A 25,929-nucleotide genomic window follows, 5' to 3' on the forward strand; every position below is an offset into this window, starting at 1 on the left:
CGCCGCCCACCTGCCCCGGCGCGGGGGCCGCGGGTTAGGCAGGCGCCGGGCAGCAGCGGCCCTGCGCCCGGTCCCGGTCCGCAGCGCCTGCTTCCCCGGCGGTCAGCTGGGAAGCCGAAAACGAAACTAGGAGTGAGCTGCGATTACGGCGGAGCTGAGCGTCGTTAAAGCGCAGCCGGCAAGGAAGGAGCCCTCGAGCGGCGCCGCTGGCGAGGAGGCGAGGGCCTGCCGCCTCCCGAGGGGCCGGGGCCGCTGCTGGCGGGACGCGAGCCCCAGCGCTGCGGAGCGGGAGCTGGTCCGGAGAAGGCGCTTCCTGCCCGGCGCCTTTTCCCCAGAGATGCGCACGGGCCGCGGCTGCTTCGCCCTTACCCTGGGAGGGGATGAGAGCGCAAAGCGGGCCTCCGTCCTCGCACGCCCCCCGGTCAGCTTGTCAGTCCCGCCAGCAGCCTCGCTCAGGGTTTCTCCACGAGCGGTACAGACTGCCTGCCCACTTCTCCAGCGTTTCCCTGCTCACACCTCCAAGGGTCACGCTTGCTGTGCTATCACATTGCTCTAACTCCCCGCTCGAATGGTTTTTTGCAAAGCTTCCTAAACCATTTTCCAGTTTGGTTGCTTTAGGACACAGATGGACTGGAGTATCTTACAACTTTCTTTAAGCAGTATAAAAAGTGAGGGAAAAAAGATAGCTTCATGCATTTAGATACACCCTTCCAACTTTCCTCACCAATATTATGCTTTAACTGTTTGGCTTGGTGCTACTACAGTGTATTCAAATCAACTGCCACTCTACTGCCTTAACTGGAATCCTGCCCACACCGAAGAGCTCCAAAGGCCTTACTTTAAACATTGTAGCGTTTTTACCTCACGCTTGTTTGTCGTACAAACTATATACAATACAGCAGCTGAGGGATCTGGCATACAAACATTAACAGATTCAGCCGCAGCCMCCCCATACAAAGGGGCCTCCTTCACCCCAGAGGGTGCACTCTCCTCTGAGTAGGTCGTGTCACCTTTTTGAAGAGATTACGGATGCTGATGGGCTTACACACCTCCACTGAGCCTACCACCCTTCCCCGGACCTATCTTTACCTGCCACTACTACAAGACACTAACCTGCAGCCCAGAGAGGAGATAACTGCTTTGCAGCAAGAGTCCATACGTAATAGCAAACAGCCATTCCATAATAAAAGCGTTACTGTACAGCACGACTTCTCTGCTAATTCTAGATAACCCATGTCTACTGCAGAGAGGACTCGAAACTTAGCATGAAAATCTGGTTATAACAGCTAAAGCATAATATGAAGAGAACACGTTTCAGATATTTCTCCATTTAAAGCAACCTGAGGTCTAGACTATTTTCAGAGCAGGTAAGTTGAGACGCATATAGTACCTGAAAATGAGCTGCTAGAGGTCTTCGTTGGGTCGGTGAGTGTATCTGCACAGACAAAATGGGATCTTGAGCCTGCTGAGTAGAGGCATAGGGCACACAGCTACTCAGACATGTGTATGAGTATAAGGATCCTGATATACCCCTTTAACAGGGACTAAGGAAGAAAGAGTAGAGAATAGTAACACTGCCAGTACCCTAAGTGCTATGAACAGGGACTCAAAGTAAAAAAACAAAAATAAAAATAAATAAAWAAAAATAAAATGCAACTTTCCATAAAGTGTGATTTAACTTTGAGTTATTTTTCATGAAATAACATGGTGACTGTCTCAATTTGCAATTAAAAAAAATTAAAACAGGTACAGAAAAAGTTGTATTTGGTTTTGATGATTAGCTTTTTTGTTACATCTGAAAACAGAACATGTTTTTGTTTGCTGAAAACATTTTCCTTCCTGCTCATCCAATTTTGCCATTTTAATGAGCACTTTAAATGAGTGATTTTTCACTAGATCAGTCCAAATACTAATCATTTACATTGATTTTTTTTCCCCCAGAATGACTCAGTGGTATCAGCTGCAGCAACTTGATTCCAAGTTTTTGGAACAAGTTCACCAGCTGTATGATGACAGCTTTCCTATGGAAATCAGACAGTATCTGGCACAGTGGCTGGAAAACCAAGACTGGTAAGCATGAGGGACTGGTGGTGATGGACACAAATTGACTTTCGGGTTACATGACAAGCAGTGCTCTTGTGTGGAGTCACAGGCAGCAGAGAAGCAAGCTGCTAGGTAAACCTTTGCTGGCAAGAACATTTGGTAGCTGTGTGTCTGCTACTCTGTGTTCCTATCCCTCTTCTGGGCTTTCTAGAGGGACCTGGTATCTAGATAAAGTATATTATCATTTTTCCTTTGATTGGTCTGTCATGGCAGCAGCCATTTTAAGATAGACATGTTACCTTGTTTTCTTAGTCTCTCACTGTTTGCGGGCTTTGAACTTTTGCCAAGATGTCTATAGAGTATCTTCTTGTAGGGCTGTGGTACAACATGCACAGGCATCAGGTTTGCTTTCAGCAAATGCCAAAAGGGAATGGGTGAATGAAGTTACACAGTATGTGGCAAGAATAGAGGAAAACACAGCACTTCTGAATCACATTAAAAAAAAAAAAAAAGGAATGGAAATAGGTTACAGTTACAAGTAATTCTTACTGCTTGCAAACTACAACTAGAGTCAGGGAGAAAAATACATAGTGTACTACTATGTTTCTTGAATACCTGTTGAAAGTGTATTTAACACAAGCATGCCTTAAATTATTCTAGGGAACATGCAGCCAACAACGTATCTTTTGCCACAGTGCTGTTCCATGACCTGCTATCACAGCTTGATGATCAGTTTAGTCGATTTTTGATAGAAAACAACTTTTTACTGCAACATAACATAAGGAAGAGCAAACGGAATCTTCAGGTATGCCAGGGGCATATGCTTGCCCATTTCCTTAAATCATTTCAGTTGTACAATTGCATCCCTTTAAGACTACCTTGACATGAGGTATTTTTGCAGAGTATTTGTGAGAAAATTTAAGAAGTCAGAATTTAAACATTATTTTGGTTTTTAATTGTCTACAATTAGAAACTGTTTCTGAAAGCCATAGAAATAAAAAGTTAAGTTGTACTTCATAAGGTATTTACTCCCTGTGTTTGGTGATGCTTCTATAAATGGAATTTCATTTACCTTACCCCTTCCCCAAAGTTTCAGTGTCCTAATAAGTCTTTGATGCAGCAGAAAAAACACAGGGGGAATCAGGGGAAGAAATTCTTTCCATGTAACTATAGAATCACAGTTGATAGCAAAGGACTTGGGATGAGACACTACTTCTGTACACCATATTATACTGGCAAAGAAAAGGACCAAAGCAGTTTGTGCCATATGACACTGCAGAACATATCCATAGCTGATTTCATTATTTTCCCTTAGCTGGTCTTCCCCTCCTCCCTGTTGTTTGTGATCCAGCAGAAGCAGCTACTGTAGGGCTCTGAACCAGAGAATCTTCCAGAGTCACCTTTCCTGCAGCCCATTCCCACACACATAGCTTATGCTCACCACTGGGAAGTGTTTTCTGAAGTAGGCAAGAGAACATGACCACACTGTGCTTATCTGATTATAGCTATGTACCAGCAATGATAAAGATCAGTCAAGAAGGCAGAGACAACGCAGTGCTTCCTAGGGCAGCATTATCCTGGGCATGATAGTACTCAACCCAGAACACATTTCAACCTTACACATGTAAAATATTGTTTCCAGTCTTGGCCCTGTTCATAAGCAACAGCAAACTCCTCCTTCACATGCCTCAACAAGAGCTGTACCTGTCAAACTAGAGCAACAACCCTTCAAATCCAACAGCTACACCTCAAAGGAGTGGAGGGATGGCAGTCTGGATAGGATGAGCTCTCCCATGACTATTTCTCTATTTCCCTTCACCCAAACACAGCTGTTTACCATTGTTCTGTGTTGAGTCTCATTTCTTTTTCTACTCATGGAGCAGAATAGCTAGCAAAGTAGTGCATTATTTTAAACAGTTGTAGAGAGTGCAGCTGTTACTCTGCCTGTAATCTTAGGTACTGACTTGTGTACGTCCTTGAGGCTAATGCAGTAGTCACTTGCTAATCTTTTTACTCATCAGTTTGCTCGGGGACAAGAGATTCAGGGTACACACGTTTAACAGACTGTCTCTAATGTCAGGATCACTTCCAAGAAGACCCAATTCATATGGCAATGGTCATCTACAACTGTCTAAAGGAGGAGAGGAAAATACTGAGCAGCGCCCAGTTGTCAAATCAGGTAATTTAGTCTTGGAATAGCTACTGCAGTTGTATTTGTACCTTCTAGTACTTGTGGCAAAAGGAGCAGAAAAAAAGACTGAAAGCAGCAGCAAATCCTCCCTCTGTCCAACTACTCATGTTTCTTACTACTAACACTCATTCATAACCTTCATGTCTTTATTGCTCTAAAAAGTGTTTTTCTTTTTCTTTTTCTTTTTTTTTTTTTTTTTTTTTTTTTTTTTTTTTTTTTTTTTTCTTCTGCATTTTACTCCCAAATTTATTGTTTTGAGCAGCTGAGCCTTGATACTTCTCTGAACTGTGTCTGGAAAAAATGATGCAATATTATTCTTCTTTTTAAACAAAAAAATTTGCAGTTAGGAAAGGCATGCAATCTGTGTAAGCTAGATGTAATCCACTTATGTAGGAATAAAATAATGATTGGCCAAATCCATTAAGTTTTGATACTGAAATACTTCCCTTTTTGATAAGTTTTTGGCCACACACTGTAGGGAGTGGGGAAGAGTACTCAGTAATAAGCTTAAGCAAGGGAGCTAATGCAGTGATCAAAATAGCTCTTTTAAAAACGCAACTCTGGCAAAGCCATGCCCAGATATGTTGCAGCTGCAAGTGCACTTTGTTCTGCTGCATGACACAAAGCCCACACAACTGCCATTCTGGTATGCCAGATGTTCGGGGGGAGGGATCAAACAGGGAAATAAATACTCCTATATTGTCAACAATAAACATGCATTAAGTGCAACACCGCACCCTACCTCTACCTTTTAAAGTTTCTCATTTCCCAAAGCTGAGAAGATAAAATGCAAAGCAAGCACAACTATAAGTATCATAAATGGGGAGCCCCAAACATTAAAGAGTATGTTTAGATTGCCTTAATGGTCTGACTTAAACCAATGAAGGACCTTTCCCAGTTTATAGAAATAAATTCTGTAGATTACCTTAGCTTAAAGAATTAATCAGAACAATCCTTACAGAAACACACATACCAGATTGCCCTGCACTGGAAGAGCAGTAAGTTTCTAGCATACAAGGTTACCCTATTTGCCTTTAGGCAGACCTGTCTCGGTTCTTGCTCTTAGCCTGCTTCTCCCTTTTTCCCTTTACCCTATATGGACACTACTTGCATTTCATGTGGATGTGATTCAACTTTCTCTAGCAAGGTTGCTTTTTTCCTTAAAAAAAATATTTAGAAATTACGTGAAGAAATCAAACAAAAGAATAAATTTGTGCAAAGAGTAAACAAACTTTTTAGCGTGGTTATGATTAAAAAAGCATAACCAAAAGGAATTAAATCCTATGTTCTTTGCAAAAATCACTTGAATCCAATTATTTTATAATAGAAAACTTTGTTATGAATTATCAGAACCACCATGCTTTAGCCTATTTGTCAACAAAAGCCACTAATTTATTTTAATGAGAAAAATACATATTTGCTGTCACTGTTCACCCTGGTATGACTTTGTTGTTCTGCTTGCCTCCCCCAGATGGAAGTGGGAAGCATACAGAACACCGTGATTGGGATGCTGGACAAACAGAAGGAGCTTGATGCGAAAGTTAAGGCTGTGAAGAACAGTGTTATTGTAAGTAAAATTAAGACTATTTAAACTGACATCTGTTGATTCATAAATGTTTAAAAACCTTTCAGTGTATAAAATTGACTTTTAATTGCAAGTAAAAGTAAGATTTAGATAATTCATTTTTCATCTTTATCACCGGTGAATGTTTGAAAACACCAAGTAATTATTTGTCAATAACTCAGTAATACAAATGAGACTTTTTCCTCATCTGACTATTCTAGCGATAGCAAATAGTATTACTTTTGTAAAATGCTTTCTTGTGCTCAAGTTTCAGCAATGAAAACATTTTTAGCCACCATCTGCAGCAAAATTCTAAGAAATTATTTACTGACTTTGTTAACCAGAAGCTAGGTTTTCAGTTAGCTAGCTCCCGGACCAAATGTTGCCTTCTATACCCTAAGTTCTCCTAAATTCTGTGGAACTTAGGTAGCTAGGCTGTATGAAAGCTTTTGCATATTTTATTATAAACAAGTTTGTTAGTTGAGAAGGAGAGTAAGAGGGAGGTAGTTAATTTTTAGGGATGCTGCTTCTTAAGGATTTCCAGGAGGAGGCATTACTGTAAAAATGGAGTTTCTCTGCATAAACAGCTAGTGTTAGACAGTTCCTAACTAGGAATTAGGAACACTAATATTAAATAATTGTGGCCAACTTGATTCATATCTTTTTAGGATGTGGAGCAAGACATCAAGACATTAGAGGATGTGCAAGATGAATATGACTTTAAATGTAAAACCTTGCAAAACAGAGGTGAGAATTTTATACAGGACAAATCCTATTGCATGCACTTGGTAAGAATAACTCTACTGTCTTATGTCAGGAAACTAAAATTATCGATCAGTAAGTTTGACTGCTTATCACTTCCCTCTTTGTTTATTCTGTTTTATGCTGAAACTTAATTCCTGAAAATGTGTTCTTTGCATCTATTCTTAGAAGAAATAAGAAAGCCTGTTTCTTAATACAGTGTTCCTTTGCAGTTTACATCCCTTTGCAGCTAGAAATGCAAACCCTTTGAACTTTATGACCATTCAATCACACATCTAAATAGTGAAGTTTAGACATCTCTGCCATATTTCACACATGCCTTCCCACTTCAAGTTTTATGGATCCTGATCTATCAAGAGACACACACAAAGCTGTACTCAACACTAACTTCATTATATAGATCTGTCTCTAAACACTTACTAGACTAAGATAGAAGATATCTTTCTGTGCAAAATCTTTACATGCCAGGAAAAAAACAAAACATTAGCTTGAAATAGCTGAAGAGTCCTATGTTTCTTTCCCCAGAGGAATCTAGTGCTATGCCAGGTTAGGAGGATTTCTACTGGTCCAGCTGAGATTCATTATTTGTTTCTGACCACTCTGTTCTAGAAAAGTTTGTTTCCAACACAAAATGGCAGTTGGCCAGCCCGCAGTAGACATGTTTGGAAGATATTAGGAGAAGCACTGACCTCAGGATCTTGCCCTCTTTGTACCTTGGGGCAGGTAACACTTCTGTGGGGCAGTCAAGAGCCTCTAATATAGAGTAGTCAGCAGAAGCAGTAGCTAGGGAGACTATAAAGGAGCTCTCAGGCTGGGCTAACCTCGGGAGGCTGTAAATACTCTTCCTTGAAATAACACTTAACTTCAGCTGGCAGGTTGAGTGACATGAGTGATTCATGTTTGAAATCAGCATGAGAACAAGTTTCTGTATTGTAAAAGCATATACATACAATCRTTATTTTGAACCGGATTCTTGCTATCAGAAAGAAGCAAACTCACGTCTCAGTTATTTCACACACAAAAAAAGGCAAAAAGCCCTCACTTTGCATTAGTGTTGAAGGTATATTCTCTGTCCTTTTAGAAGAGGCWGAGAGGAATCAAAAAATATTTAGAAGGCAGAACTTCCTCCTTAAGCTTTAAAGATGTGCTTCAATTGACATTAGCTGATTAGATCCCTTCCTTCTCTCAGCATTTCCCCTACCCCTATTCCCACAAGGGCACAACCTATCACATTTCTCACTGCAACTGTAGGCACTCRTGAAGCTCAGTCTCATCAGCATCCTCTGGATTTTCTGTGCAAACCTGTAGAGGTGCTTCAGCTTTACAATTTGAACTTATTTTACAGAACATGAACCCAATGGTGTATCACAGGAGGAATATAAGAAAGAACAGCTGAATCTTAAGAAGATGTTTTTATTACTTGACATCAAGAGAAAGGTAGTACTCTAGTTTTCTTTCAGAAGGCAACAGAACTTCATTTCAAACATGTTCATTTTCAGTGGGTTGACATATCAAATTATATRAAGAGAGCTTGTTTATTACTATTGAAACAAAATTTCATCCTTTGCATTGTCTAGAATCTAGATCTGAAAACGTAGAATTGCTTTAAGCTGTTGTGTTTCTCTTCTCCTAGCAACCTTATTTTATCACTGTTGGGTAAAGCTGAGAGGGAGGGAAAAGGAAAACAAATGATAGGGAGAAAAACCGAATTGCATATTAGTCACGTTCTTGAGGAAAAAGTGGTTAAAMACGTAGCCACATTAAAGTGGAATGTGCTCACTAATGTTGCGGCACTCAAATCTAGAGCAAGAACTGGTTGATCTAGTTATCCACTTAGAGGGCATGCAGGCATGAGATACAAGCTCTTCAGAAGGCAGTGTCACTAAAAATGCATTATTTCTCCATCTAGCAAATACTCTGGGTAAAAAGGACATTTAGGAAACTTTTTTTTTTTTTTGACAGTAGCTCTTACTTTGAGGTCCTTGCAGAGTTTTACAAGACATGATTGTTCTTTTTGAAGTATCTTTATAAACAGGTGAATCTCATTCTCTGTAGGAAGTGGTGAACAAAATAATACAGCTCTTGAACACCACAGAGCATACTCAGAGTGCTCTTATTAATGAGGAGCTGGTAGAGTGGAAACACAGGCAACAGACTGCATGTATCGGTGGCCCACCCAACGCCTGTCTTGACCAGCTACAGAGCTGGTAAGTCTCCGGTTAACAGCTGCATTGGACAGGAGCTTTAAAGCATGATGAGAAGGAACACTAAATCCACCAAACTGACTGATTATTTATATTGTGCCTATCTGTTTAGTCATATCATAACTTAATTTCAGTGAATTTATTACCTCACTACATCTCCAATGAGCAAGAATTGTTCTCTGTACACTGTGTAGTCCTTAGGGACAGTCATCTGGCCAGTGTACCAGCGTCATTATATTACAAAAACGTGCCAAAAATACGACTTTGTAATTGTAGGTTCACCGTTGTTGCTGAAAGTCTACAGCAAGTTCGTCAACAGCTCAAAAAGCTTGAGGAATTGGAACAGAAACTTACCTACGACCCTGATCCCATCACAAAAAACAAACAAGTTCTGCAGGACCGAACGTACAGTCTTTTCAAACAACTGATCCAGAGGTAACAAGACAAGGATCTTCTTGTCAGTGTGTGAATGAATGCATGGAGAGTGCCTTCCTTTCTGTTCCCTCAATATTTCAGCACACCAATTTTGCATTTTCTGAGGTTTTCTTCAGTTGGTCATTTAGTTTGTGTGACAATTCTTGAAGTTTACCCTTTAGGCCTGTAGAAAATCCTGTCTCACAATCTGTCATCATTTAAGTCAGTATGAGATCTGCTACAATATGCATTAACAGGATCAGATTCCTAAGTCTATTAGTCCATTCCATGCTTTTGGCCCCAGACATGCAAGGAAGTTCAAGCAAGCAAAGGCAAGAAACCATCTATACCAAGCAACACCCAAGACAAATATGCACTAGAGTCTTCATCCCTTTGTCTCTTGACTCATCCTTCTTAACTCCATCATAGGGAGTCCAGCTCTACCTCTCTACTGGCACTTTGATGCAAATTAGCATAGCTGGTAGATGCCCCACTTAAGCTGAGTCCCAATCTGTAAATAGACAGTAGGCAGCAATTTGTGCTACAAAAGACTAATAAGCTAGCAAACAAGAGCAGCGGTAGGGGCTTGTCCACAATAGGTAGCCACCTCCCCCCTATGTGGCAGTTAAACCATTAAAAACTAAAATTTTGGCTTCCTAAGTCCCATTCAAATGGTTTGAGTACTAGTCTTCAGTTGGAAGACACTGGGCTGTTTTTCAAAGTGAAGAGGAGCATTGGGTGCATCAGAGTAGGTTAGCCTCAGGAGTTCATGTCCCATTGGGTATAGCTAGCCCTTGTCAAATCCTCTGCTAGTTCATGAAGGTCTATTTCATTACAGAAATAACATTGTGATATAGTGTTTTGTAAGAGTTTAAGGGGTGCCAAAAATGTCAAATGAGGTGATACTCCTCACTTTCAGATTATGAGAGTTACATTACAGTATTTATATGCCATTTGAATTCAGGGAAGTCTGAAATAGTGCTTTCTTCCCCAAGCCATCAATGTGTTTAGAAAAGAGAGATAACCGGTATGAAATCATTTATATTTTCAGTATTTTTAGCCCTACTGAAACAAAAGCCAAGTAAATCTCTGCACAGCCTTTGCAAAGATTGAAACGAGAATTGATCAAGTGTATAGTAGTATCAGTAAGTCACCTTTATTTTATATGTAATAGCTTCTTAAATATTAAGAAGTGTTCTGTCATCTGCTCTTTTCATAGCTCCTTTGTGGTGGAGAGGCAGCCTTGCATGCCAACACATCCTCAGAGGCCACTAGTCCTGAAGACTGGAGTACAGTTTACTGTAAAGTTGAGGTATGTTTTCCCTTCCCTTTTCCTGTTTTGTGGCAAACCTTTCATTTCATTGACTTCTTATAGCAGAGAGACACATCTTACATGGTAGGCTATGTGCCCAGGTCAGGGGCAGGCAAGAGGGAAGTGCCCTGGGGCAGGGATGACTTCTATTAAAGCTTAATTTGCATTTAAGTTTTTAGCCTTCACTAGGAGTTAGGACTATTGAATTTATGAGAACACAGCCAAATAGCCAGACAGACACATACAGACCACTCTGTCATGTGGAAAAAAAGAAAAAATATTTGCCAATCTCTAGATATCTTTATATCTAGAGAGCAGTATGTGGGCCTTGGTAATTTATCCTGTCATTACATCTGTACCCTCTTGTATGGAGCAAGCTTGGGACACATACATGGCCTTGAGCTATGCAGTTAAAGTATAATCTGTAATATGCAGAGCTATGAAAGAAGTTGTTTTGCAACTGCAGTCTTTTTTTTTTTTTTTAATTGCTTTCCAGATTGCTGGTGAAGTTGCAGGAGTTGAACTACAACCTGAAAGTGAAAGTATTGTTTGATAAGTACGTTGCATTTTTCTCCTCCCTGTATATGTTAGTGGTAAGCAGTCCCTGTGCTGAAAAATCCAAGAGGCAGTCATGTTTTAGTGTGGAAGTTGGCCAGGAACATGCTGGTTCTCCATAGCAGTAGGTACACCCTTCCCTACTCCCCATTAGAGACATCAGCCCAGAGCAAGAAAGGCCTCAGCTTCCTGCCACCAGCTCCACTCAGTTTGTGAAAGGGAGCTCAGTACCATATCGGTCTGGGCACAGAATAGCATTTGGTCAGCACGTACACCACAGACCACTCTGCTGTGGATGTTTCACTCAGACTAGTACTAATTGAAAACATAGCACCGAACTGTTCCCAGTGCCACACAGGTTCCTTACTTTTCAGTCGTTTCTCAAAAATACCTTACTTTTTGGATAGCCTCTAGTAAGGAATCTGGCTATCCTAAAGCTAACTTGGAGTTAGAGGCTCAGACTAGCTCTTAAACATTTGACATACTCTGTTAGTGAAAACTTGCAGTTATCTAAACACACTTCTACCAATCCTTTGTAAGCAAGTTCAGCTCTTTGTAAAGAGCACAGAGAAGATGAATTCAACACTTGCTTTAAGGGGCCAGGGATGAGGAAGGACACCTAACAGCCTCTCCAAAATCATTACAGTAGCTGTAAGGTCATGAGGGGGGTTTGTGCTTAAAAAAAAATAAAAACAAAAGAGGTGATTTCTGCCTTCTAATTTGAGTCTTTAAGGGGCATTCTGTTTACTCAGAACAGCTCTGGGGCCCAAAAACTTGCATGGGAGTGTAGGATTGGGAAAGAAATTCTTATGGGGATCTGGAAGCTAAGGGTTTGAGAAATGCATCAGATAATTATGCGGCTTGGTAGAACTCTGAGAAGTGGGAGAACTGATTCAAGAGATGCAGTAATTTCTTCAGACTGTATGAAAGCATGTTTGAAAGGAAATAGGGAATGACAGTACTATATCTGTTGTTTCAGAGCAAAATTACAACCTGTGTATTAAGATAACAGACTTAATTCCGTAAAGCTACCATGGCAAATTTTAAGTCTCAGTAAAGATAGCTAATGTGAGGCAATATTTGTTTTGACTGCCAAAACCAATTGCCTTCTCTTCTGCACAAAGGAAACATTTTCACAGAAGCATTTCTCCAGTTCTCAGCTAAAACAATCTTCCTGCTTTATCTGCAGAAGCTCTAAGAGATTAATTGGTTTTTTTTTTTTTTTTTTTTTTTTTTTTTTTTGACAGAGATGTAAGTGAGAAGAACTCCGTCAAAGGGTATGTGGCACCATGTTTTGACATATTATTGTTGGATACTTTCAATGGATTTGAAACTCCTAATTCTTTTTCTTCTCTTTGTGAAGGTTCAGGAAATTTAATATTTTGGGAACAAACACAAAAGTAATGAACATGGAAGAATCTACTAATGGAAGTCTAGCAGCAGAATTCAGACACCTGGTAGGGGGATTTTCTTTTATTGCCACATCTGATTTTGGAGGCCGAGGCTGGTGGTAGGAGATAAATATTAAGTCACTGTTTACTTTTATATTAGAGGAAGTGTGAAGTTTTTTTTTCCTTCCCCTTTTTGAAGTCTTTGGGTTGTTCCACTTGTTGTAGTATTACTTTTGACACTAAAATATGGCCAGAAAGGCAAACAACAGTATTTACAGTTGTAAGGTCTACGTTGTAATGGGTTCCTTGGAGAAGGAAGAGATAAAGCAGCCTAGAAATGCTGGTTTAGGCCCTTCAGGGGATGGCTTATGAATAGAAAAGCTTGGAGTAGTTTAAAGGTCTTCAAGATTGAAAGAAGAAAATTGTCCAAGGAGGGGCTGCTACAGGAAAATCTGTGCTTTCAAGCAGACTATGCAACACAGTTGCTCTACTGATACAGGATAGATGGGTTGCACCATAATGACTGGAAAGGAACTTCCATTTAGTCTTGAACCAGCTGGCATGGAATTCACCCTTCCTTTCRGTGTCCAGTACAATCACTAAAAATACATGGAGTTTATTGTCAAATTCGGAGAGGTACTTTGATAAACCCCTATTTCATCCAATCCTTCCCAATTTCACCTGCTTCCTATAAAGCCTCTCATACAAAGGCATTGCATCTTAAGGCTGCAATATCTATTTTCTTAGCTGAATGCTTTATAAAGGATAGTGGTTACCTGTAGTTTAATCCTTTATCTTCCACAGCTTGGAGCCTAGCAGGTTCAGACACTAGTGCAGTTAGTTTCCATCCAGTTAAGCAACTAAGGCACGCAAGCATTTGCATTCCTTGCCCACTTTAATTTGTGGCTAAAGTAAATGAGAATGATTTTTTCTTTGTTTTTTGTTTGCAGCAATTGAAAGAACAGAAGAATGCAGGAAGCAGAACAAATGAGGTAACCAGCACTTCATTGGTAGAACTTTTGCGTAATAACCAAAAAGGCAGTTGAACACTTAAGATAGAGTTCTTCTTAGCATCATGAAGAAATGCATAGGATGAGACATTAATAGCAGCAGAGCTCASTTGTTCTAGGAAATGATCTGTCTGCGTAAGAGCCATCCAGAAAAGGGAACTACTGCCAGAACAGTATCTTTTGTACTTTCCCTCATTGGCAGCTAGTTTTAACAGGACTTTCTGCCAGTGACAGATTTTTCTGTGGCTTCTGGATAGCAGCCATAAAAGGGATGCCTAGAGAGTTCCTACTCTAAGGGGCAAACAATTCGTAGGAAATTACCATCATCTCTTGACTGCAACCTGTAAACTTTCTGAAGGCCAGAGCAAGGGGTAGCCMAAAGCAAGAAGTCTCTAGAGAAGTGAGCATTCCTCGTGCTTGGACAGAGAAGGTTTTGCCATAATGAATTCCTCATACAGCCTGAGGCATTTAAACTTTTTACTAAAACTTCCAGAGGTAAGTATTAGGGTACTGATAAAGCATCTTGTTAAAAGGTATGCCAGAAGGAGGAGAAATCTAGCTTGTCTAATTTGGGAGACTGCTACATTAATATATATATACACACACACACAGCTCTTTCCACAGTGAAAAAAAACCACTGCCCTGTGATATCTKTTCTAATTACTTAAAACATTCATTTGAATGTCTTAGGGAAGAATGATTCTTAGGGGACTTAATCTGTATCAACTATCAGATGCTATAGGGAACAGTTTTGCAGTACTAATTCAGCTGAAGTAATCAAGGAAGACTGCAGTGTTTGTTTCTGAACATTTAATGCAATATTAGGAGGAGATAGTAAAGTTACCATCCTCAAACAACTGTTTCAGACTTTTACTTCATTTTTTGTGCTTTTTCCTTTCTTTAAAGGGTCCTCTCATTGTAACAGAGGAACTTCACTCATTGAGCTTTGAGACACAGCTGTGCCAGCCTGGCTTGGTAATAGATCTAGAGGTATGTCTTAAAAGGTAGTTGGAGTTAACTCCCTGTATATCCTTCACTCAAAATTTTTTTAAAAAAACCCACTTGTATATTGAACACTTCAGTTATTTTCAAATACACAGATGACACTTCACAACATCTCTGTATAGCAAGAATGCTCTCTAATTTGCGTAAGCAGGGCAGTGTGCTTTGCAAAACGTCTAGTAACTAACTGTGTTTTAGGTCCTCTAGATATCAGTGTACATTTATCTCAGAAGCAGTATATGAACTGTGTTATTAGTAAAAGTGCTATAACTAATTTTGAATTAGAACTATTGTCAAAATTATCAGACAATAATCACATGAATCTTCCTTTCTAGATTTTCATCATATTAGAATTCTTTCTACCACATACAAGCTTCAAGTGGAAAAGTTGAGTTATGATCACCTGAGCAGAGAACTAAAATGGAAACTCATCTGTAAATAGTCTAGAGAAGGACTGCAGCAAGAGTACTAGTAGTCTGATGTGTTTCCTCCTGTATCTTTCAGACCACATCCCTTCCCATTATTGTGATCTCAAATGTAAGCCAGCTTCCAAGTGGATGGGCCTCTATCTTATGGTTCAACATGCTCTCTACTGATCCCAAGGTATTTGCAAAAACAAACCAAAAACCCATGCCCTTCTTAGTCCTTATTAAGTTAAGAAGCGTGAAAGTTCTTCTTCTACATAAAATCAGAAATGCTATGTGCARTTTTCAAAGATTGTCTTTATATGGGTCACTTATACAGTTTTTTCGATGCAGATGACTTCCTTAATGGCTTTCAGATGTGAAAAAAAAGGCAGAGTGAATTATTTCTTCTGTCCTAAGAAAAGGAGTGTTTGGAATACATGCAGGGATATTATACATTGTATTCAATATATACAGTGAAAAGACAGATACACACCTGAAAATTCAAATCCACTGCACTTGATTAATCTAAGCCTTCTCCCACTTGGTAAAATTAATGTACAAAAGAAAGTGCTTTTCCTGGTAAGAAGTGCCCACCAGAATAGCAGCTTTCTTCTCCAGATTTGTCTCAAGCTGACATCTGTTTCCAAATCTGCATTTTTTTTAGTGGGATGCACTCATGCAGAATTCCCCCTTCCTATTCCAAGATTACCTAACTGTATGTTTTATTTTTCCCTTCCATTCTAGAACTTGTCCTTCTTTCTGAATCCACCTTATGCAAAGTGGTCTAAACTTTCTGAAGTTTTGAGTTGGCAGTTTTCTTCTGTAACAAAGAGGGGACTTAATGCAGATCAACTGAGCATGCTGGGAGAGAAACTACTTGGTATGGTCTTATTTCAGCACTCTGCATGTTTTGGTTCTACTGAATAAGTAACAGCTGTTTGTATTGAAGCTAATTCTGCATATTATCTGAATTTAAAATTCTTTACTTTCTCTCAATCCTTTCCCCACATTTCACACAGTATTATACATGGCAGTGAAGTGTTTTCCAGTCTTCAGTAGGGTAGAGTTCAGAAGCAAGTGAAGTCTAACAGGGTACAACTCACTCACTGCTTCTGCGCTGTAAAAATCTGACAGAATCCTGGTCTCTAATAATAGCAGTGTGAGAAACAAGCTTCCTAACTAAGTTTGTTCTTAGAAGAGAAGGAAGAAAATCTGGTTTCTGACGTAACTGAAATCCACAGTATAATCAATAATGGGAAGAATAGGGCTCTGAATATAGGCAAGGGCTGYGAAGCTCTAGCTACTGTAGTCCTAACTGCAAAGAAATCTTACATTGTGAAGTGACCACAGAACATAGTTGACATGATTAAAACAAGAAGGGGGGGAGGGAAAAACCTCACTTGACTGGAACAGGAATAAAAACACCCTCCTGGCAGGCCTAGGAGTCAGAGGTTCTGGGGGCACAAGCCTACTAGTCACCAAAATTGAGAAAACAAAAGTGCTTAATCTTACAGTGATGTTGTGGGGGAGGATCTACTAAGCTCCTACTGAAGAACAGTATGCCTTCCAATTTTCTTGTTTTACTGAAGAAGACATGTAAATATAAAGGTCTCTCTTCTGAAAGTGTTTTAAAACTGAAAGGTGTATGTGTAACAGCATAGCAGAATGAATTAGATGCCATTATGCAAGGTCAAYGTTGCTCTGTGTGGCTTTTTAAAACAGATTTGTCATTCATATGCAGTGAATGTTTCTAGAGGGAAACCTTGCAAGCCATTGTGCTCTCCCTGCTTTAGCCACAAAAATACAGTAGCTATTCATTTCTTTTAGTCCTAGAACTAAAAGTTATAAAACACTCAGATCTTGGTGCTGTAGATAATTTACTTTCCATGAGTAACTTAATGTGACTGAAGTCAATTTATTCTGTTTAGGGCCAACAGGTGGAGGATCTCATGATGGCCTTATTCCTTGGACAAGATTCTGCAAGGTATGAACTCAGTCTGAAAGTTGAGACAGAATACAGAGCTTTATTTTGTTTCTCAAAATGCTTTCTTTTTCAGTAGTTTACACTAAYTATTCCAGAGTTCCTGTAGTTATGGCTAGTTCTAGTTGGGTTAAAGCAGCAGGGGAAGGAGAGAAAAGAGTTTGTAACAGCAAGTAGTAGGTGATTGAGATGGCTATTAATAGAATTGTTTTCCATTTTTTAAAGTCATTACAAAGAATGTCAAAAACCAGCAAGATGAGCGTTTCTTCTGTCTTAGCAAAAGGAATTTTCCAGACCAGACCAAGAGCAGCAGAATTAGCGTGAGGGTTAACACAAGGCAGCCAAGAGGATCAGTGTGACCATAGAAAGCCACATCATGGGATTTCATAACCCTGGCTGCAGCAGTCTGCAGTAACATAGGAGGACTCTTCCACACACTTTAGCTTTAAACACTAAGCTGGGATAGATAAGCAGCAGGTGACAGGAGTAAGGAGCAGAGCCCAGGGGAAACAATGGCAAAGCTCTGGTGGCCTGCAAGCACTCAGGTTCTTAGTATGAATCTGTCCCAAGGAATGGATATCCAGGTCCAAACAAAAGGTGGCTCTGCCCTCTAAATCATTCTGCCAAAAAACCTGGTTTAAAGCCCTAGAGAATAGGCTGTGTGTCCAAGAGCTCCAGTATGGGCAGTACCCAGGCTGCACCCAGGTCCTTCTCTGCCTTTTTAAACCAGTGTAGGTGCATGAAAGGTGTCCGATCACATTTGTGGATACCATAGGCTCATGCAGGCATCTGCCTGACATCACTGCTGCTTGCCTTAAGATCCAGTATATGCTTCATTCTCAATAGCTTCTTAGCTTCTATCCTTTTTGATTAGAGTAACCAAAAGTGGAAAAAAAAATGGCAACAGAAAGGGAAGAGTGGGGGGAAAATAGGGAGGAAACAACAGCAAGAAGATGCTGGCACCTGTAAGAACAGGATCAAGAACCTGCTTGCTTCCCCATCCCCTACACACCTAAGACTTGCATTTCATTATCACTATTCTTCCCCTCCCCCACTCTTTCTACACTCTGAATTTCAGGAAAATATAAGTGATAAGAATTTCCCCTTTTGGCTGTGGATTGAAGGAATCTTGGAGCTTATTAAGAAGCATCTCCTGTGTCTCTGGAATGATGGGTAAGACCTGAGAGGAGTTAAAGATGTGGTCATTGCCTCAAACCTTTCACTTATGCTAGCAGTTGCATCCTCAGGCTGTAATGTTGTTTGTGCTGTTATTTTGGGTCCAAAGTGGAACCTGCAAACAGAAAAGTTTGGAGGAACAAAGTTCTAATAGTGAGGAAGTATCTATTAATGCAACTGCTCAAGTAAGTGTCAGATGACCGTCTAACGTGCCACTAAAACCACAGAAGAGCAGTGGTGAATATTAGGTTTTTGCCTTTAACTATATTCTTTCTCTACACCCTAAAATAGACCCTCTTTCTGTTTGTCAGGGAAGACCGAAGTACAAAGACTAATGGATAAAGGAGTCAACTATATTAAAAAAAAAAAAGAAGAGACACACACATACACCTAGCCTCCAAAAGCCCAGCATTTGAGAGCCTGTAGGTGGCAGCAGCCACACTCAGAACTTTTATACCAGTAGTATGAGTCCAGAAATTAATCTTTACTGATTTTAGAGTAAAAGGTAGTAAGGCTCCAGCAGACTGAGAATCAGTGCCATTTGCCCTTTAATACTGGGTTGGTAAACCTTGAACTCTAATATTGCTGCAAGAGACAAGTTCAGGCAAGGTCACAATTCTGTATTTTAGTTGTCCCTTTAGGTTCAGCCACATTATAAAACCCCATGGACAGTTCAGTCACAGCACAGCATCCTAGTATCCTGCAAGTCTGTAGGTTCTGCAACAGCAGAATTGATCTTGCAACATTCAAACTCCAAAATATTATCTCCTGCTTTTCACATAAGTGTTTTCTTTAATCCGTTTAGTGAAACGGCCTTGTTTCACTGCCTAAAATGCAGCAAGCAGATGACGAGCACGCAACAGAACTTCACATTTGTCAAATCTAGAGGTGYCAGGATCACTCAAGCTAGTACACTAACTTGTGCCTGCCTGCCTTCCTCCTGCAGCATGCTTTGCCCAGCTGAGATCTCTGCTGCAGCTGTTGCCCATTCGTATCTATGAGCCAGGAAAACCACCACTTCCAAGCTCAGGCATTCCTGATCAGAATGGAGACTGTGCTTCTCTAGAGGGACATGTAGGTAGCATTTAATGAGCAGTGCAGGTCTACAGAGGTGTCTTAAGCACAGCAGGAGCAGCTGCTGGGCTCCCTGCACTGCTGGAGACCCAATTTTCAGACTTCAACCTCTGTATTTTAGATGTGCGAGTTCCAGTGCAGTAGGAACTTCTGTCATCATCATTGAAGCAGTCATAGTTCCCTCCTATTTTATGTTCTGTCTCAGTATGGTTGTGTACCTACAGGATGCTTTTTCTATACGGCTTTGATCGTATAGTCTCAAACAGCATTACTTTGTCTCGGTTGTGASTAGTCCCCCATCTAAGCGGAAATTGGAAGAGGGGTGCAAGTTAAGTTGTAATAATCAAAAATCAGAGATTTAGTACTGTTACTCCCCCCCATCAGCACACACAAACACACAGTCGCAGATTTTTAGTCATCCCCCTCCCCCCCCAAAGAAAGGCAAAAAGGAAAACTGAAGGGAAAAAAACACTGCAAAGATACTTGAATAGAAATTGAATAGAAAAGACTGCCAAATACATAGTATTCATTAGGATAGTGACTCCCTGTGTATACAAGGAATAAGTAGTACAGCCTCAAGAACTCTTACCTTTCTTCCACTACATACATGGGGGATGGGAAGGCAAGAGTTTGCCATTTAAGGAGGCATTTACTGCTCATARCATACATTTGTTTTCTGAACCACACCATTTTAGAAAAACAGAACAAAAACAAGACACAGCGTACAGCTCCTGAAATTTCTAAATAAAAACTACGTTACTTATTTAGTAGTCAYGTAAAAAAAATACATTCCCTAACTTAATGTGCTACCATACTGTTACTAATCAAAACTTCATGTTGGAATATTTTAAGGAATAAGCAGTTCAAAGAAATCCTGACCTTTCAAAGAAAGACATTTGGAGCTTGACTAGGATTATGACCTGGCACTGGCTTGTATGATTCCCTCCCTCTCCAGTACCTGTTCAGACTGGTCTATTAGTTATTACTACAGTGGCCTTCTTGCCTACACAAAGCACAGGGAATTTTAGTGGTTGAAATAGCAGAATTCCCAGCTTCTCTGGGAAATATGGACAATCACTCCCCCATTAAATATATATATATATATATATATATATACACACACACACACAAAACATCTCATACCTGTGTGGACGCAATCTTAACAGGCAGACTTAGTTCATTTGATCTACCAAAGATAAAAAGGAACAACTGTTCCTTAATATACTTTCAACATTAAAGCTGCTATCTAGCACCTGACCATGGTGCACACATGTAACTTGACTTCTGCTCCCCTATCCTAGTTTTGGTAGCAGAAGTCAGTTTCTTGTATTCCAAGTTCAGATCAGGCACCAGGCAACACCAGGAGTGCAGAGGAAGCTGTGGTGATTTATGGTTTTCACAGTGTAACTCCAACCTGCCAGCATTGCTGCTACTTCCCCAGCAGTTCCCAGGACAAAACCTTCTGTGAGATTGCTTTAAGTGCTTTAGTTTTTTTTTGTTTTTTAAGTGAGAGAAGCTTTCTAGCTTTTGCTTGCTAGACTGGTACAGCTTGGATTTCATGCTGCAGAGTAAATTCAACTTTTTCTTTTTAACATTACAGCTGCATCATGGGTTTTATCAGTAAAGAGAAAGAACGTGCTTTGTTAAAGGACCAGAGTCCAGGAACATTTTTGCTAAGATTCAGTGAAAGCAGCAGAGAGGGAGCCATCACATTTACTTGGGTAGAAGGATCTCAAAACGGTAAGCTAGTAATAGAGAATATCTTTGTTTTCAAAGCATAACTGTACATCAGAACAAGAGAGTTTCACACACTTCGCTTTCACACTGAGCAGGACACCACCCTAGTAGTACTATCCTTAAAAGCAGCAGGCCACAAGCCACAGCAAACATATACCTTAGCTAGCATAGTTCAGTAAGGCACACAGTAGATGGTTCAGTTTCAGCCAGGACTAGTAATGCTTCTCAGATACTCTTTTCAGCCTGGAATTTTGTAGAGGACAAACTGCCTAGACAGCCTCCCCTGCCTATTTTAAGTTCCTTCTTTTCTTAAGTACACTGTTAGTATACACATACCTGTCTCTCCATCCTTGCCCTTATCACCTTCCCAATCAGATYTCTCTCCTAAGGCAGTTTACTGTAACTGCACCCTGCTCCCCATACTACTGTGCTCCTCCCTTGCTTCATCTGGTACACAGTATTCCTTTCTTAGACCGCTTTCTTTTACTCATTGCCCATCACATTTTTTCCTTCCTTCCCCTGTTCTCCCCAAGTAATTCACATATTCACTTACTTCATTCTCTTGGTAGTCCTTCTTGTTCCTCTTTCCAGAATGGGAGAGATGAACAGCTAGGCTTCTCTGTTAGCTGAGACACTTCTCTCACAGACCCTAGGAACCTGGAAACTTCAGTAAGACATAATAACCCCCTGACTCTTATCAGGGTTCTCCTCCCCTATCATTCTACTTAAATCAACCCCACCTGTCAGGATGCCACAGCTGTTGACACTCCATTTGGCTGAGCTCAAGATCTACAACAGCTGGAAAGAGAAACTGTTTAATATAATTCAGCRATCTCCTCCTTTTTCTTTGCTATTTTCCTATCTGAGACACTCAAAGACTGAGAAAAAGAAGTGAGAGCATGTTGGGCTTTAGGGGAGTCTTCATCTTTCTTCCTTTTCATAAGAATTCCAGAGGTCTATTAGGATCACACTTCCTAGTAGGTAATAAGGTGTAAATGGCCTCTTCTGGAGGTAGGCTGAAAAGGACTATTTACAGACCATTAGGTAGCACAGCTTGCATTAAAGAGACACAGTATTTAATTTCCATGGAAAGGTCACCCTAAAACACACAAAGAGCCATTACTGCATGTTATCCCCATCTCCTTTCCTACTCTGCAGAACAGGGGTGCTTACTCTAAAAATGAATGTTATAAATAATTATGCTTCATGGTAGGCTTATTCAGATAAGCTTTCTATTCACTTGACCTCTGAATTTGTTGGTGCAGCTGTACTTTTTGTGAGCACTTTTTCATAAAGCTTTGAAACCATTTTTAAGGTGTCTTCTCTCATTTGTAGAGCCCCAGTTTCACTCAGTGGAACCGTACACCAAGAAGGAGCTCTCTGCTGTTACTTTCCCTGATATCATTCGTAACTATAAAGTGATGGCAGCTGAGAACATTCCTGAAAATCCACTGAGATTTCTATACCCAGATATACCCAAAGACAATGCCTTTGGCAAATACTACTCCAGACCTAAGGAAGGTGAGTGTTATAAATGGCTAATGATGCGATGTAAATGTGAGGTTTATTCTTGAGATACTTCAGCACTGAATAATTTTGTAGTATATAAAGAAAGGGAGCAATTGGACTGAAAGTCTTGGCTGCCTAACCTATACTTGAGTGCTTCTCAGATGAAAAGTGAGAGAGAACAGGCATCTGAACAATTCAGAAGGTTAAGAAAAAGTGTTTTTAAAGAGGCACAGTGTGAGCTCAGATCAAAAACTGGGAACATAATTGTTTCTGGCCCTCTAACTCAGTTTTCATGTCTGTTAGATACCTCAGAGATACAAGGTCTCACTAACAGCTAGAACCATTACTGTTGTATTTGACTATTACACTGTACTGATACAGGCTGGCCAGGCCTTGCAACATGTTTTGATACGTCTCTGGGAAACGTTAGGGGAGGTTTTTGTTCCCTCTTTTCTACAGAAGAAAAGCAAAAAGGAAAAACTGACAGAAATGAATTAACCATATTGCTGTAAAACGTACAGCAATATGTTTTACAAAGATACTTGAATAGAAAAGACTGCCAAATATGTAGTATTGATAAGGGTAGTGACTCCCCGTGTATACAAAGGAGTAAGTACAGATAAATGCAAAAGAATAAGTAGTASAGCCTCAAGAACTCTTTTTTTCTGCTACATGCATGGGGGATGGGAAGGCAAGTGAGAAAGACTTGCATATTATCTGGGCCACAAGCTTTATTTCTGAAATGGTAAAGATGGCAATGTGAAGTAAACTTACTAAAAACAGCTGCTGTTTTTTTAACTCATATTTTTCCTCTTCTTGAAGCCCCAGAGCCTATGGATTTGGATAGTCCCAAGGGAAATGGCTACATCAAGACTGAATTAATCTCTGTATCTGAAGTGTAAGTTTATACAAAAATGCTGGATTTCTAGGAACTTAATGTAATTTTGTTGTACATGAGCTGTAGGTCATGTGTCCTTAAAATATTTAAGGTGCAGGTGTCCTTATTAAATCTTTCCTCTTCTTCTGCTAAGGCTTGAGAATGTGGTCACACCATATTCATGCTCTGCTGTTATTGAAAAACTTACTCTTTTTAGGTAAAAACCCTAGAAACTTGTGGACAGTTGTAATGACAAATTATTTCTTGAAAAGAAAGTTCTGAAAGACTTTAAGTTGAATGCAGATTACTGAGTATTCCCAGCTTTCATTTAAAGCCATGCTGGCTTTGCAGAGCATGCTGTGTTTATCACTGGCTCGGTTTCCTGTGAAGGTGATCTCATTAGTGGAACTTTTGGACTCAGAACTGATATGGTAGCCCTGCTGTGCCCCACTTTATTTAAGGCCATGCTTGCTCTTCTCTTCCTATTAGTCACCCTTCAAGGCTCCAGTCTCCAGAAAATCTCCTCCCCATGTCTCCTGAGGAGTTTGATGAGGTATCTCGGATGGTGGGCCCAGCAGAGATTGATACTGTGGTACGTATTCTAGAACAGGGTTTTGGGGATGAGGCGTTGAGCTGCAACTAAGGTTTGTTTGTTTTTTTTTTTCCCTCCAAGTATGTCAAACATTTAATACAASCTAATGCCTCGGTATACTCTTGTCAAATGGGTAAAAAGAGCTGGGAATCCAGACAGTTAAAATTTCTAAGGTTATTCCTTCCACCAGAGCTTGGAGGTGACTTACCCTACGCTGAGTTGTTGTTCTTCATATTTTCYTGTGGTGATAGGCATGAAGAACAGGAGACCAAAGTTTCCTGTCTTTATCTTATGGGGGAAGAAAGGAGATGATGAAGGAGTAGGCTGTAGTTCTTTGTGTGGTTCTTAGGGAGTGGACGGGAGAGTGCTATCTTGGAAGGACTGATTTGTGTTCAATAGTTAGCAAAGACTGTAAAGCATTGGGACTTGACTTGGTTAAAATTGGTTTGAATTGTAATTATTAACATGTGCTTTACTTCTTACAGATGTGTTCAGCATATTCAACTTAAATGTTGAATGCCTCTACTGCATCATTAGCACAGCCGAGTAGCTTACGCCTCTGTCATCTTGTTCCACAGTCAGCAGCTTAGCAACAAGCTTCATTGCAGTTMTTCAGGAAGGTTCTGGCTATTTCATGGCACGTCAGTTTCTCAATGTGAACGTCCAATAGCCACTTTAAATCAGTTAACTGAGATATTTAACTGGTAAGAACATAAACAGCAGTCTGAGTAGCCTTCTTATGTGCACTTTTCCTTTCTTGTTTGCAAGTTCTTGGTTAAAGAATTTTCCATGAACAAGATGCTGTGCCAGAGTGCTGGAAGAGAGGGAGAATACTTATCTTTTTGTTAAAGAACATTGGACTGAAACTGTTTAGAGTTATTCATTTAGCATAACTCACTTAGCATTAGTAGTTAGATTTGCTGAAGCCTTAGGCCACAAGCTGTGAACTTTTCACCTAGTTAAGTAAAAGGGGGTCAGAGCTGAGTTGAGCTGGAAAAATAAGGACATCAGGACCAACGACAGAAGCTGCAACTGCAGCGATAAGAGAACTGGCCTGCCTAGAGGCAATGAGGGACCTAATGAAATACAGGAAGACCCCCAGACCTAGATTTTACGGTTGGTCTGAACCACTGCATGAGGGACAGGGAACTTCAATTTTAAGGATACGATTGCCCAGGAATTTTTTTGTTCGGGGTCCTCTTCGGAGGCACTCAGCTTGAGCTTAATTACTGCATGTGTGCCATTAAACCTTACTTTGCTTTAATTCGGGTTCAAACTTCTGTCTCAGTGGGGACCTAAGTTCAGACCCTGTTATGGTAGCCAGACTGCTAGTTAGCACACAGCTGATYGGGGGGCTGCAGAAGCTGCTGGATCCCATGCCTCAGGTACAGGTACCTCTGCTGCTCCTGAACCTACTGCTGGCCATTCCCACTGCCTTGGAGGACAGCATTGGCATGTGTGACTTACGGGGCTTGCAGAGGTAACCACTGATATGCTGAATCAGTTAATTGCTTCTTAGAAAATAAATTACTGGCTGAATTTGGGGTATTGTGCCCAGGAAGACTGATGTGTTTCCCCTGCAAAAGCTGGAAAGGAAGGAAATTCCTGATCGATCTAGATTATACGAAGTACGTACTTAAATGGATAGTATCACCAAGTTGTCTTATTTTTAATACCCTAGGTTACTGAGGTTAATAATAGTACAGAATATCACAGCAAGGACCTGGCACTTTAGTTCTGTTAAATAGCTGAATGTGTATCTCAGGATTTTAATATGAGATCAAATGCTTGTTCTTTGAGCTGCAGCTTGTACTCATGTCCAATATGCAAATTCTTGTTTTCAGTACTTTCATGTTTTATCTAATGGGTGAAACTTTCTTGTGAGCAATGGCCCTATCTATGGTTTTGTTTTTAAAACGGACAATAGCTCTAAAAGCAATGTTTTTTTCCAGTGGAATATTAATTCTTTTGCCATTTAAAATAAATGGAAGCGTCTATTGGCACTTTTGTCCTTCCCCTTGTGTTTTGGTTATTACTGTTATTAAAGATCATGCATCTTTTAAGTTTACTTCATAATTCAATTTAAACTTGTTTGTGCAACTAAGCAGTTTTCTCTCCAACTTAGGGC

At 40.2% G+C, this 25,929-nt stretch overlaps 1 protein-coding gene across 1 annotated transcript; it reads left to right on the plus strand.

The window, feature by feature from the left end:
- Positions 1 to 683: 683 nt before the first annotated feature.
- Positions 684 to 25,804, plus strand: STAT1 (signal transducer and activator of transcription 1). Its single transcript, XM_085321322.1, has 24 exons — positions 684 to 1,367; positions 1,942 to 2,070; positions 2,704 to 2,848; positions 4,124 to 4,222; positions 5,706 to 5,801; positions 6,467 to 6,545; positions 7,906 to 7,997; positions 8,616 to 8,767; positions 9,041 to 9,199; positions 10,398 to 10,490; positions 10,987 to 11,046; positions 12,293 to 12,322; positions 12,409 to 12,502; positions 13,387 to 13,428; positions 14,353 to 14,436; positions 14,953 to 15,051; positions 15,600 to 15,735; positions 16,784 to 16,839; positions 17,915 to 18,009; positions 20,687 to 20,826; positions 22,159 to 22,344; positions 23,155 to 23,230; positions 23,699 to 23,801; positions 24,287 to 25,804. Exons 2-24 carry the CDS (start codon positions 1,943 to 1,945, stop codon positions 24,308 to 24,310), a joined length of 2,268 nt encoding a protein of 755 aa, XP_085177448.1. The 5' UTR covers positions 684 to 1,367; position 1,942; the 3' UTR covers positions 24,311 to 25,804.
- Positions 25,805 to 25,929: the final 125 nt, after the last annotated feature.

Source organism: Rhea americana, unplaced genomic scaffold (genome assembly GCF_003343005.1).
Source record: "Rhea americana isolate MKP2758 unplaced genomic scaffold, rheAme1 scaffold_12, whole genome shotgun sequence".
Classification (NCBI taxonomy): Eukaryota; Metazoa; Chordata; class Aves; order Rheiformes; family Rheidae; genus Rhea; species Rhea americana.

Coding starts and splice junctions, on each gene's coding strand:
- STAT1 (XM_085321322.1), top strand. CDS start 1,943: ATGACTCAGTGGTATCAGCTGCAGCAACTTGATTCCAAGTTTTTGGAA. Junction 10,491..10,986: donor CAGTTTACTGTAAAGTTGAG/GTATGTTTTCCC, acceptor ATTGCTTTCCAG/ATTGCTGGTGAAGTTGCAGG. Junction 20,827..22,158: donor GGTAGAAGGATCTCAAAACG/GTAAGCTAGTAA, acceptor TCTCATTTGTAG/AGCCCCAGTTTCACTCAGTG.